Here is a 15,000-nt window from a genome sequence, read left to right on the forward strand (position 1 = left end):
TACCGTGAAGCCTGGCAGTTCGCACACATGCATCATACAATCTACCTTTGACTCTGAGTGAGAGACCCTTTGTCGCCAGTAGGGGTAGGAGCTTTCTAAACTTTGCCCAGGCTATTCGTATTCTAGTGGTGACACTCTCTGAGCATCCACCTCCACTACTAACTTGGTCACCCAGGTAGCAGAAACTATCAACTACTTCTAGTTTCTCCCCCTGGAGTGTGATGGAATCTGTTTTCTGAGTATTTGTGGTGTCTATTGTCCCTGTGCATCTGCTGCACATGAAAGCTATCTTATCAGTTAATTTCCCTTTGATGTTGCTGCACCTCTTATGCGTCCATAGCTTACACTGGGTGCATCTTATGAAGTTTCTACCTACACCTTTCCTACAGCTCGAGCAGGGCCACCTGCCTGATGGGGTGTGTGCTGAGTTCGCCTTTCTGCTTACTATAACTTTGGTCTTCACTACATTTACTCTGAGGCCCTTTGATTCTAACCCTTGTTTCCACACCCAAAATTTCTTTTCTAGTTCCGGTAGTGATTCTGCTATGAGAGCCAGGTCATCAGCATAGAGGAGCTCCCAGGGACAACCTGTTTTGAATTCCTCTGTTATTGCCTGGAGGACTATGATGAATAAAAGGGGACTGAGGGCTGAGCCTTGGTGTACACCTACTTCTACCCGGAATTCTTCACTATATTTGTTGCCAATCCTAACCTTGCTGACAGCCTCTCTGTATAGAGCCTGTACAGCCCTTATTAGCCATTCGTCAATCTCCAGTTTCCGCATCGACCACCAGATAAGGGATCGGGGAACCCTGTCAAAGGCTTTCTCCAAGTCCACAAAAGTTATCTTTAGCTAGGTACTTCTGCAGTTGTCGGTCCAGGAATATAGCATCAGTGGTGCTTCTACCCGGCACAAAACCGAACTGCATCTCATCTAAGCAAATTCTCTCCCTGATGAGATGGGTTATGACCCTCTCTGTGACCTTCATCACCTGATCCAACAGTTTAATACCCCTGTAGTTATTTCTATCTAGAGCATCACCCTTACCCTTGTAGCAGTTGACTATGGTGCTGCTACGCCAGTCATTGGGTATGACTCCATTATGAACTACCTGGTTTACAATACGGGTGACTAGGCCATAGCCCACATAACCAGCTGTTTTAAGCATCTCAGCAGTGATACCTGATGGGCCGGGGGCTTTACCTGGTTTCATACCCTTAATTGCCTTAACTACAAGGGAGCTGTCTATTTGGATAGCTGGTCCCTCTACTGGGTCAACATTTGGCAGGCTCTCCTCCTCCCATTCATTCTCCACATTCAGCAGTCTTTCATAATGGCTTCTCCAAGCCTCTTTCTTTTCACCAACATTAAAAGCAAGTGCCCCATCATCCATGCGGACACATTTCTCTCCTGTAACATCACTATTTTCTCTCACACACTGTCTAGCAATCCGAAATACCTCAGTTCTTTGGTCCTCACGTCGCTGGACATTGGCAAACTTCTTCTTTTCTGCTATATCTTTGGCTATGTATACCTGCTGCCCGGCCTCCCTTTTGGCTACTTGTTTCTTTGAACTAATGGCTTTGTCTACTGCACTATTCCACCACCACGTAACTCTAGGTCTGGAAGGAACTTTTCACCATCCACAGACTTGGTCTGTGGCACTCAGCAAGCTGTCCCGTAGGAATTTCCAGCTACCTTCTATGTCCGACGTCTGTAGCTCCTCCTCCCCCTCATCAAATTTCTTGATGAGGATGTCCCTAAATCTCTGACCATGTGAAGGGTTCTTTAGCTTCCAAATCCTTCTTTTCTGGATTGGTCTGTTTCTTGGAGTCCTTCTGGCCTCAAGCCTAAAGTCACTAATTATTAGCCTATGCTGAGGGATACACTCTTCACCCGGGAGGGTCTTTGTATTTAAGAGCAACCCTGCATCCCGCTGTCTGGTGAAGATGAAGTCTATTTGGCTAGCAGAGTCTCCTGACTGATAAGTTATAAGGTGGCAGTCAGGCTTCCTGAAGTTAGTGTTGCAGATTAAAAGGTTACATGCATCACAGAATTCCAGTAGTCTAGTTCCCTCATCATTTCTGGTGCCAATACCATGGCCACCGTGTACCCCAGTGAAGATACCCGATTCCCGCCCAACATGCCCATTAAAGTTTCCACCCACAAAGATGAGGTCCTTGCCACTAGTCTTTGAGGTAGCCTGTAGAAGGGTATCATAAAAGTGGTCCTTCTGATCATTTGGTAGCCCCGCATGTCGGGCATAGGTGGAGATAATCGTAGCTGTGCCACTCTGTAGGACTAACCTGAGCTTAAGCACTCTATCGCAAACCCTGACAACCTCTATGACCTTATCCACCCATTTCTCCACAAAGAGAATGCCTACACCCCCTACCCCATCCATGTTACCTTATATATGTATATATATGTATATATATATATATACATATATATAATATATAATATATAATATATAAAATATATATATATATATATATATATTATATATATATATAGTGTGGCTATGCTGGGGCACTGCCTTGTAGAATTTTAGTCAAATGAATCCACCCTGCACTATATTTCTAAGCATGGTACATGTTCTATCGATCTCTTTTGGTCTAACTGCTAAGTTATGGTGATATAAACACACCAGAATCATTGGTGGGGAACAACACAAACAGAAAGAAACACATGCACACACACACACACGCACGCACACACACACACTCACACACACACACACACACACACATATACACATACATGCTTCTTTCTGTTTCTATCTACCAAATCCACTTATAAGGCTTTGGTCAGCCTGAGTCTATCATAGAAGACAAAGTGTGATTGATACCAAGAACCATGTGGTTGGGAATCAAACTTCTTATCATATACCCATGCCTGTACCTACATATTTATATTTAACATATACACACTTACATACACATATAGAAAATGTTAAAAACATTCCACAGAAGTCTGGAAATAAGCAAAAACAATGAAAGGAATAAAGTGTACAATTTTTTTTTACATTCCAGTAATTAATTCCAAAGTACATACTTACAATTATGTCAATATACAATAAAATGTATTCATAAGCAGATTATCACAATCAAATTATTTGAAAAGAGATTATTACATATTCCAGAATATGATATTATACACAAAATACATTCCTATAATTAAATCATTTCAAGATTATGTATTCCAAAGTACATTTTTACATTCAAATCATTTCAAAACATTATTAACATTTCAAAGCACATAATTACAAAAATACATAATCAGATATTCCAAAGTACATAGTTCCAAACCGGTTTCACTTCTTATAGTTGATGTTCATTGCAGTGAAAGTAGGCAAGTGGCCAAGTAGTTAAGGTGTTGGATTCATTCTCATAATTTGGTGATTACAACAATAACAACCACGATAGTGATGGTGGTAAGGAGATTGGTTGTGATGATAATGATAGTTGTAGAGCTGCTGGTGGTCATCATCATCATCGTTTAATGTCCACTTTCCATGCTAGCATGGGTTGAACGATTTGACTGAGGACTGGCGAACCAGATGGCTGCACCAGGCTCCAATCTTGATCTGGCAGAGTTTCTACAGCTGGATGCCCTTCCTAACGCCAACCACTCTGAGAGTGTAGTGGGTGCTTTTACGTGCCACAGGTATGAGGGCCAGTCAGGCAGTACTGGTAACAGCCATGCTCAAATGGTGTCTTTTTTTTACGTGCCACCTGCACAGGAGCCAGTCCAGCGGCACTGGCAACGATCTTGCTCAAATGTTTTTTCATGTGCCAGTAATAATCATTGCTTATGTTTTTCCATTGCTGATCTTAAGACCAACTATTTGAGCTTCTGTTGCTAAAACTGGCGATCACATCTTTCATTAGTGTAGATAGGCACAAGAGTGGCTGTGAGGTAAGTAGTTTGCTTACCAACCACATGGTTCTGGGTTCAGTCCCAATGTGTGGCACCTTGGGCAAATGTCTTCTACTATAACCTCTGGCTGACCAAAGCCTTGTGAGTGGATTTGGTAGATGGAAACTGAAAGAAGCCCATTGTATATATATATACATATATATATGTTTGTGTGTGTGTGTGTGTGTGTATGTTTGTGTGTATATGTATGCTGTCTGTGTTTGTCCTCCCACCATCACTTGACAACTGATCCTGGTGTGTTTATGTCCCCATAACGTAGCAGTTCAGCAAAAGAGACCAATAGAATGAGTACTAGGCTTACAAAGAATAAGTCCTGGGGGGGGTCGATTTGCTCAACTAAAGGCAGTACTCCAGCATGGACACAGTCAAATGATGGAAACAAGTGAAAGAATAAAAGAATACACTACAGAGGAATCCCAGATTGATAGTGAAACCAAAGTCTATGAGTTTTCTTTATCCCCGTTTTGATGCAACATGCAATGAATTTATTCATGATGAACTCCACCATCAGTAGGAATGAAAAAATAGGACAACATGCATCTTTACATCTCTGTAATAACGTCAAACCTCCCCATATTCCCATTTTAAATCCCAAGGAACAAGAAAATAGGACAGTATGCATCTTTACATCTCTGTAATAATGTCAAACCTCCTCATATTCCCATTTTAAATCCAGAGGAACAAAAAAAATAGGACAACATGCATCCTTACATCTCTGTAATAATGTCAAACCTCCCCATATTCCCATTTTAAATCTCGAGGAACAAAAAAAATAGGACAACATGCATCCTTACATCTCTGTAATAATGTCAAACCTTTCCATATTCCCATTTTAAATCTTGATGCTATAACATGTCTAATAAATCGATCATATGATGTTGATATCATAGGTGAGGGATTCCATACAGCATGGTGAACTTCCATACAAATAATTTGAGAATGCAGTGAAAGGTCTTCTTGAAGTTGATGGAGTTGATGTATCAACATGGAGCTGTTGGAATTTTAAAATCAGCTGAGAGATGTTGCAAAACATGAGGATGTCTTCACTGCAGGGTCTTCTGCCATTGAATCCCCAACCCTGTTCTTCTTATAAACGTTCACCAACTACTTTCTTCAGGTGAAGAACACTTTCCCCAGCATAAGAGCAGGATAAACAGTCAAACACATTTACACACACACACACACACACACACACGCACACACACACACAAACACACACACACATACACTGACACATATACACAAGTATATACATACATTTATATATGTATACATGCATATAAGCATGCATGCTTACATACATTCATAGATACATGAATGCATGCATACATACATACTTACCCATCTATACACATACATACACAGATACATCTTCAACATTTAACATCCATTTTCCATGCTGGCATGGGTTGGATAGCTTGACAGGAACTGGCAAGGCCAGGGGCTGCACCAGGTTCCATAGTCTGTTTCGTCTTGTGTTCTACAGCTGGATGCCCTTCCTAATGCCAACCACTTTACAGAGTGTACTGGGTGCTTTTTATGTAATACCATCAACAGTGATTTTTAATGTGGCACCAACACCAATGCTTTACACACACACACACACACACACACATATATATGTATAATAGAAAAAGGTTTCAAAGAAAAAGACTACATGTGGTATAAATAGGGGAAAAGTAAAAAGAAAGAAAATGCACATTAGGTTTAAATGTGATGACTTTTTTTTATAAAAACAAAGATATATACAAACAAATAAATGATTTGAGGCAGAATCAAGAAGTATAAAAATCATTATTATGAGTCAATACAGAAAGTCATACTGGTTTTTTTGTTTCTTTTTGCTTTTCCTCCACATATATGTGTGTGTGTGTGTGTATATATATATATATATATATATATCGTCGTTTAACGTCCGTTCTCCATGCTAGCATGGGTTGGACGGTTCGACCGGGGATCTGGGAAGCCAGAAGGCTGCACCAGGCTCCAGTCTTATCTGGCAGTGTTTCTACAGCTGGATGCCCTTCCTAACGCCAACCACTCCGTGAGTGTAGTGGGTGCTTTTTACGTGCCACCTGCACAGGTGCCAGGCGAGGCTGGCAACGGCCACGGTCGGATTGGTGTATTTTATGTGCCACCGGCACGGAAGCCAGACGAGGCGGTGCTGGCATCGGCTACGAGTCGGATGGTGCTTTTTACGTACCACCAGACCAGGGATCCTGACTATATATATACATCAAATAAATAATAACAGACGATGGATAATTGTCAGTTCATTACAACTGTTTCTTACTCATCTTTTCAAAAGAAGAATGAGAATATTACTTCATTACAAAAACCCGTAATCATCAGATGAAACATAATTTTACAAACAAAAAGACTATTCCAAGAATACAGCAGGGGCGTGACTAAAGTTTGATGAGATCAGTTATGAAAAGGGAGAATGACCAATGGCCAACTTTGTTGGTCAGTCTCCCTTTACATAGTTGGCCTTGTCAAACTTTAGTCACATCCCTGCTGTAATCTTGGGATAGTCTTTTTGTTTGTAAAATTACGTTTCATCTGATAATTACGATTTTTTGTAATGGAGTAATATTCTCATTCTTCTATTAAAAAGATGAGTAAGAAATGGCTGTAATGAGCTGTCAATTATCCATCGTCTGTTATTATTCATTTGATTATAATACACTGAGGGGATTTACGATTTGTTGGACACCTTAGAGAAGCATTTTTCAACTGGTGTTCTCCAGAACCCTAGGGTTCCACAAAAGTTTCCTAGGGGTTCTGTAAGAGTGAGATAAGCTAATGCTAATTTCATCAACATAATATTACTATACATGCACAACATATTATTGGTTATTGTAATATAGACATCATCCTATGTAACCTATTATGCTATCAAAAGATACTCTCTCTTTTTATTTTCTCTCTCTGTTTATTTCTGTGTTTCTTTCTGTTGAAGAGAGTAGGCTTAAAATGTTAAAGACTTTCTCACTTCCTGAGTGTTAAACTAATACATCTGTTTGTTGTTTACATATCCATCTTTGTCTTTTGTTTTGTTTGTTTTTTGTAAATATATATTTATATGAGGTAGTTTTGTGCCATTTAGCATCTTCTTTCAGTAAACAAAAATATCCTGTTGTTAATGTTGAAATTCCAATGAAGGAGCCTTGGATCCTCCTCCTCCTCCTCGTTTAACTTCTGCTTTCCTTGCTGGTATGGGTTGGATGGTTCAACTGGGGTCTTGGAAGCCAGGAGGCTGCACCAGGCTCCAATCTGATCTGGCAGTGTTTCTACAGCTGGATGCCCTTCCTAACGCCAACCACTCCAAGAGCGTAGTGGGAGGTTTTTACGTGCCACCAGAACAAGGGCCAGAGGAGGCTGGCAATGGCCATGGGAGCCAGTCAAGTGGTGCTGGCATCAGCCACAACTACAATTTCCATTTGATTGTGGTTTGATTTGATTTTGATATTGATGCTGATGTACTCTAGGTTAGAAACCAGTTCTTTTTCTATGGGCAAGAAATCTGGAAATAAAACTAAATAAGGACATACATAGATCCGATCCAAAGCTGGAGCTGTAAAAATCTGTAAAATTTTCCAGAAGTTTAACATTTAAATATATATGAGCATATCTAGATATGCAATTATATGCATGAGAATACATAAAGCAAAACATACAAATCTGCACATATATATACATACGTATATATACATACACACATACATACATGCATGCATGTATATAGACATGCATTTATACATATATAGATACAAACAAAAATACTCTGTTGATGTTGAAATTCCAATGAAGGAGCCTCGGATTTAGGTTGGAAACTAGCTCTTTCTCTATTGGCAAGAAATCAAGAAATAAAGCTGAACAATGATGTTCATACATATATATATATATATATATATATTATATATACATACATTGATACATACATACGTACATCCAATCCATCACTGGAATGGTAAAAATCTGTAAAACTTTCCAGAAGTTTAGCATTTAAATATATATGAGCATGTCTAGATATGCAACTATATGCATGAGAATACATACATAAAACATAAAAATCTGCACATACATGCATACATAACATCCATCCATCCATCCATCCATCCATACATACATACATACATGCATACATACATTTTTCAAAATGTAACCACATGTAAATCGTTGGCTATTTTCTTTCTCCATCTTCCCTTCTATTGGACTGTCCTCTGTTTCCGAAGAAGGGAGTCTGCTCGAAATGTTAAACCATCTTTCTTTCGTTCCCTGAGCATCTACTAATACTTTACATGTACCACGTCCTCACGTTGTTGTTTTTTATGTTTGTTCTTCTACATACATACATTTTTCCATACAAACAAAAATACCCTATTGTTGATGCTGAAATTCCAATGAAGGAGCCTTTCTTTCTCTATTGGTAAGAAATCTAGAATAAAACTGATCACCGACATACATACATACATACATACATACATATATATCAAATAAAATTAAAAACAGAACACAAAGGATATCGCGGTACACGTGTTTCATGCTTTATAAACAATCCATTATTACATCAGTGTATTATTGATATAAAAGATGGTTTAAAGCTCTCTTCAGCGGCAAACATTGTTAGTCCAAAGAATTACATCACAATATAAAAAATATGGAAAGAACATATAGTATTACTCATTATAATAGGTATATCATATCTCTCTGAGAAAGTCTATTTGTAAAAATTTCCTAACTGTATAACTGTATAAAGATTCATTGGATTTCGAAAATCTGCCCATACTGTATCACCACTCAATACAGTTAGGAAATTTTACAACTACACTTTTTCAAGGAGATATGATAGACCTATTATAATGGGCATTACTACATGTACTTTTCATACTTTTTATATATTGTGATGTAATTCTTTGGACTAACAATGTTTGCGGCTGAAGAGAGCTTTAAACCATCTTTTATATCAATAATACACTGATGTAATAATGGATTGTTTATAAAGCATGAAACACATGTGCTGCAATATTCTTTGTGGTCTGTTTTTAATTTTATTTGATATATTCTCCCTCACCTCTGCCACTATCTGGCATATACAGGTGCCTACACTTATCAAGTATTCACCCTAAATTTACAGTACATACATACATACATACATACATACATACATACATACATATATATCCATCACTGGAACTGTAAAAATCTGTAAAACTTTCCAGAAGTTTAGCATTTAAATATATATGAGCATGTCTAGATATTCAACTATATGCATGAGAATACATACGTAAAACATATAAATCTGCACATACATGCATACATACATACATACATACATACATACATACATACATACATACATACATACATACATATATACATACATGAAAAATACCCTGTTGTTGATGTTGAAATTACAATAAAGGAGCCTTGGATTTAGGTTAGAAACTGGCTCTTTCTCTATTGGCAAGAAATCTAGAAATAAAACTGAACAAAGACATACATACAAACATACATATGTACACAGCACACACTGCTACATTTCTGATCCACCCAATATTTGATGTGGTTCAAATAAATATTTGACAAACACTCACAATGAAAGTTAAGTACATCTGATATAGTTATAACTGGATTTATAGGGTATTCGACACATACCCCAGGTGGTAGTTTTAAGGGTAGCTTTATCATTGAAAACTTTAATCAATATCTTAACACTATATGTTGAACTATTTTACTGTTGAGGGTGGGGGATGTGTTGCTGTTGTTGTTGTTATTGTTGTAGCAGTTGTTATTTTTTTCCTTTTAAGTAAATATTTATTTACACTAGCATAATTATATTTATGTAGGGTGGGTCAGATTTGTACCAGTATGTGGCATGTATGTATGTATGTGTGTGCGTCTGTATGTATGTCTGTATGTATGTGTGCATGTGTGCGTGTATATGTGTGTGTGTGCATGTATGTATGTATGCATGTCTGTATGTATGTAAGTATGCATTTACGTATGTATTTATGTATGTATCTATGTGTGCGTATGTATGTATATATGTATGTATGCAGGTATGTATCTATGTATGTATGTACATATATATGTATGCACATATTCACTTATGTATGTTTGTAGGTGTCTATATGTATGTGTGTGTGCATGAGCTTATGTATGTGTGTATGCATGTATGTATTCACGTATGTATACATGCATGTATGTGTGTGTGTATGTGTGCATGTGTGTATGTACATATATATATGTGTATAAGAATGTATTTACGTATGTATGTTTATATATTCAGAAGTGATATTAATATTTGTAGACTTACAAAAAACTTCCAATTAGATCAAAAATTCTTTAAGTACCATAACTGCATGGTACCCCACCGCAGATGATTTGCACCATTACAATACATTTCCCAGATCTCAGAGCCACCATTTTTGCCCTTGATGGTAAAAATGGAACTGTGATGCAATTGCCAGAATTCTTGAAGGAGATACTTTAGAACTCTTTCTTTTTTTCACCATTGTCCTTGATTATGTACTTCAAGTATTTACAACAAACAGTAAAAGTCTTCTAGTTACTCCAGGGCAATCTTCATGCTGTTTATCCAAACAAACTCTTTCATGTTCAACCCAGTGCATTCTGGAAAAAGTGGTTGGTATTAGGAAGGGCATCCAGCTGTAGAAACTGAGCCCAAACAGATTACAGAACCCGGTGTGGGCCCTGGACTTGCCAGCTCCTGTCAAACTGTCCAAGTCATGCTAGCATGGAAAATGGATGTTAAATGATGATGATGATGATGAGGAGGAGGATGATGTGTAGGAGGATGAAGAAGAAGAGGAGAATGAGAATTAGGATGATGAAGATGATGAGGATGTTTGTAGGAAGATGAGGAAGAAGAGGAGAATGAGAATTAGGATGATGATGATGATGAGGAGGAGTATGATGTGTAGGAAGATGAGGAAGAAGAGGAGAATGAGAATTAGGATGATGAGGATGAGGATGAGAAGGTACTTGAGGATGAGGATGAGGAAGGAGAGGATGAAAAGGAAGAGGTAGGGAAGAGGATCAGGAAGATGATGATGATGCTGATGAAGAGGAGGAGGAGGATGTGGATGAGAAGGCACTTGAGGATGAGGAGGATGAAGAAGAGGATGAAAAGGATGTGGGTGAGGAAGAGGATCAGGAAGATGATGATGATGATGATGACAATGATGATGTTTGTGTGTAAGAAGAGACTGGCATCTTCATATATAAGGTGTGGGTGGGAGAAAATTAGAGGTGATGTGTGGTAGTGAAGTATGGACAATAATTGTTTACACAGTCTCTATCATCCATCACAGGATGTTCCCAGACTCCAGTGTTTATATCTCCAACAGAATATCCTTATTGATAGCAGTGAGTTTGAACCATGTTCCTACTGATTACAAAGTGAACTTCTTGACCGCTCAGTGATTCATGTGCTCTACACACACACATACATGTGTGTGTGTGAATGTGTCTATCTGTCTGTCTATCTATCTATCTATCTATCTATCTATCTATCTATCTATCTATCTATCTATCTATCTATCTATCTATCTGTCTGTCTGTCTGTCTGTCTGTCTGTCTGTCTATCTGTCTGTCTGTCTGTCTATTTGTCTGCCTGCCAGCCTGTCTGTCGTCTGTCTGTCTGTCTGTCTATCTCCACATATTATATACATACATATATATGTATATACATACGTGTGTGTGAGTGTGTGTGTATACATTCTATGCAAATATAGGTTCCTACATTTTTCCCTACCTTATACCTGCACCAAATATGACACTAACTAGAACCTTCCTAACTTCTTTCCCTGGTATTTCTCTTCATATACCACCCTCTGACAATCACCACCACCACCACACCACCACCACACCACCACCACCACCACACAACAACAACAACCACAGTTACTAATATCTCTCAACCCTTTCCCTTACCATATCTCTACCACTGACCTATTACCTACTTACTTAAGACCCCACCTTTGCAACCTCCGCACAAACACACATGTACACAAACACACACACACACACACGCACACAGATCCACCAAAGTCATCACCCCTATGCCAACCACTACCTCTCGTACACCCAATTGCATACCTACACACATTTACTATGTACCACTAGACAATCTTTGCCGCCCCCCCACCGCGCCACCATGCCGCCGCCACCACCACCACCACTACCACCACCACCAACACCACCACCATCATCACGACCACCAATATGTCTTATCTGAGATATTTCTGTTGTCAAGCTAACAGTATCTACTATTGTTTTGTGTGTATGGATTTGTGTATGCGCATGCGGGTACATGAGTATGTGTGTGGTTGTAGTGGTAGTAGTATTACTGGTAGTTCTTGTCAGGAGAACATTGAAAAATTGGTGTTGAGAGTTTGAGGGTTCCAGTATGGCATTTAGCAGAAGATATTCTTTAAAAGAGAGTTCAGACCAGAAGCCAACCTTGCTTACTCGACTTCATCGCAGACTCAGCCTACCGAGAAAATATGCCACAAAGAAGAAACGGAAAATATCAGAGGCTTCTATTAATTCTTTGGATCAACCTTTCTCGGATTCTGATTTTCAAAGGTCTCATCAGTTGTCAGAGGTAATGACCATTTATTGTAGTATTGGTTCTGGTATTATACTGGTAGTGGTGTTGTTGTGTTGTGGTTGAATGTGCTTGGAGAATTTTTAGTGTTTGTGGTAGGGATATATTGGTGCTGATGGTACGAAGAGGTGTTGAAAATTTCCTGGCTTGGGATAAAAGAAAATACAGGAGGATCAGTCAATTATGATTTTATTCAACATATTCCCCTCTCAGATTCACACACTTATTGCAGCAGCCCTTCAGTTTGTCTAAGCCCTGTAAAAGAACTTGGAGTCCCAACCAGACCCTTTGTGACTCCCTTAAAATCAGGAACTTCTCAGCACCCCCCTTCGTATGTATGCATATATATATATATATATATATATATATATATATATATTCAATATGTGAATCTTTTAAAGATTCAAATATGTGACCGTGTGTGTATCGTTGGCGATTTTTTTTCCTCCGTCTTCCCTTCCTTGGATCTTTCCATTTTCTATGTTTCTGATGAAGAGCTTCGCTCGAAACGTTAAATCCTCCTTCTTTCTTTCCTTTCCTGAGTGTCCAATAACACTATACTTGTTCCATGTCCTCACATTGTTGTGTTTTCTCTTTGTGTTTTCATGTTTGGATTAACTTTATACACACACACACACATATATACACACACATATACATATATACACACACATATACATACATACATATATATATGTATATATATATATGTATATATATATGTGTATATATATATGTGTATATATATATATGTGTATATATGTGTAGGCTCGAAACGTAAAGACTTGTGTTATTTATATTTCTGAGCGCCATACTAATACAATTGTTCGTTTGTTTTCCACCTGCCTTCGTCTTTTGTTTATTTTCATAAAGCTTCCCGTTATATATATATATATATATATATATATATATATATATTATATATATATATATGTATATAATATATATATGTGACACTCTTAAAACCAGGAACTTTTCAGCACCCCCTACATAGATATGGTGGTGGTGTGTCATAGTACATTAATGGCGCTGGATGTAGTAGTGTGTGGGTGGAGAATAACGGCATGTTTGTGTTGGATATAGCAGCGTGGAGGTGGTATTACTTTGGCAGTGGTTCACTTGGTCCCTGAAGTGAATCTTCTAACATGGAACAAGCCTATTTTATGGGTTTGGAGAAGGTAAATAAATATATAAATTGACATAATATAATGTCTAAAAGTTGATGAACCACCTATTGATCCCCTCCATTTTCTTATTGCTCTTTCTCTGTCCGTCTGTCTGTCTGTCTCTCTCTCCCTCTCTCTCTCTCTCTCTCTCCTCTCTATATATATATATATATTATATATATATATATATATAAATAAAGTTAATCCAAACAGAAAGCAACAAAAAAAACACAAATATATGAAGACGTGGAATAATATATATTATTGGACGCTCAGGAAGAAGGAAAGAAGGAGGGTTTAACGTTTCGAGTGGAGCTCTTCGTCGGAAACATAGGAGAAGGAAAGATCCAGAGAAGGGAAGATAGAGGAAAAAAATCGCCAACGGTACAGACGAGGTCACATTTTGAAAAGGGAAAATATATATATACATATATATATATGTATGTATGTATGTATGTATGTATGTATGTATGTATGTATGTATGTATGTATGTATGTGTGTGTGTGTGTGTGTGTCACGGAGACAATGACAAATGGCTGAGACCTTTGGAATTATGCCATGCTTGAGAAGAAGGCTCCCTCAAGCCAAGTGAAACATAGTCATGGAAGATACTGGGGCCACACAACTGGCACCCATGCCAGTGGCATGCAAAAGCACACATTGCACTCTCAGAATGGAAGGCATTAGGAAGGGCATCCAGACATAGAAACCATGCCAAATCAAACTGGGATCTGGTTCAGCCTCTTCAGCTTACCAGCTCTGGTCAAACTGTCCAACCCATGACAGTGTCGACGATGGATGTTAAATGATGATGCATTTTCCATGCTAGCATGGGTCGGATGGTTCGACCGGGGTCTGGGAAGCCAGGAGGCTGCACCAGGCTCCAGTCTGATTTGGCAGTGTTTCTACAGCTGGATACCCTTCCTAACACCAACCACGCTGTGAGTATAGTGAGTGCTTTTTACGTGCCACCGGCACAGGGGCCAGAGGGGGCTGGCAAATGGCCACGATCAGTTGGTGCTTTTATGTGTCACCGACACGGACGCCAGTCAGGCAGCGCTGGCATCTGCTATGTTTGGACGGTGAAGATGATAGTAATAAACACACACATACACATATTCTTTTAATTTTATTTGCTTCAGCCATTTGACTGTGGCCATGCTGGAGCACCACTTTTATGAATTTATTCATGAATTTGTGTTTACTCTCTCTACTCATGTTACTGTTTTACATGTTTCAGTCATTTGACTGC

At 38.6% G+C, this 15,000-nt stretch overlaps 1 protein-coding gene across 2 annotated transcripts in view; it reads left to right on the top strand.

Moving 5' to 3' along the window:
* LOC115216786 (protein unc-13 homolog D) overlaps positions 1 to 15,000 on the top strand; it is a 527,921-nt gene that overhangs the window by 53,865 nt on the left and 459,056 nt on the right. Inside the window, exon 1 of one of the 2 annotated variants that reach the window (XM_029786361.2) lies at positions 12,309 to 12,578. The exons of the other annotated variant lie outside the window; for it this stretch is intronic. Within the exon in view, the coding sequence (XP_029642221.1) occupies positions 12,381 to 12,578 (198 nt within the window). The 5' untranslated portion in view covers positions 12,309 to 12,380. Of the gene's footprint in view, positions 1 to 12,308; positions 12,579 to 15,000 lie in introns of those variants that run through there. 2 annotated transcript variants of the gene reach the window in all.

Source organism: Octopus sinensis, linkage group LG1 (genome assembly GCF_006345805.1).
Source record: "Octopus sinensis linkage group LG1, ASM634580v1, whole genome shotgun sequence".
Taxonomy (NCBI): Eukaryota; Metazoa; Mollusca; class Cephalopoda; order Octopoda; family Octopodidae; genus Octopus; species Octopus sinensis.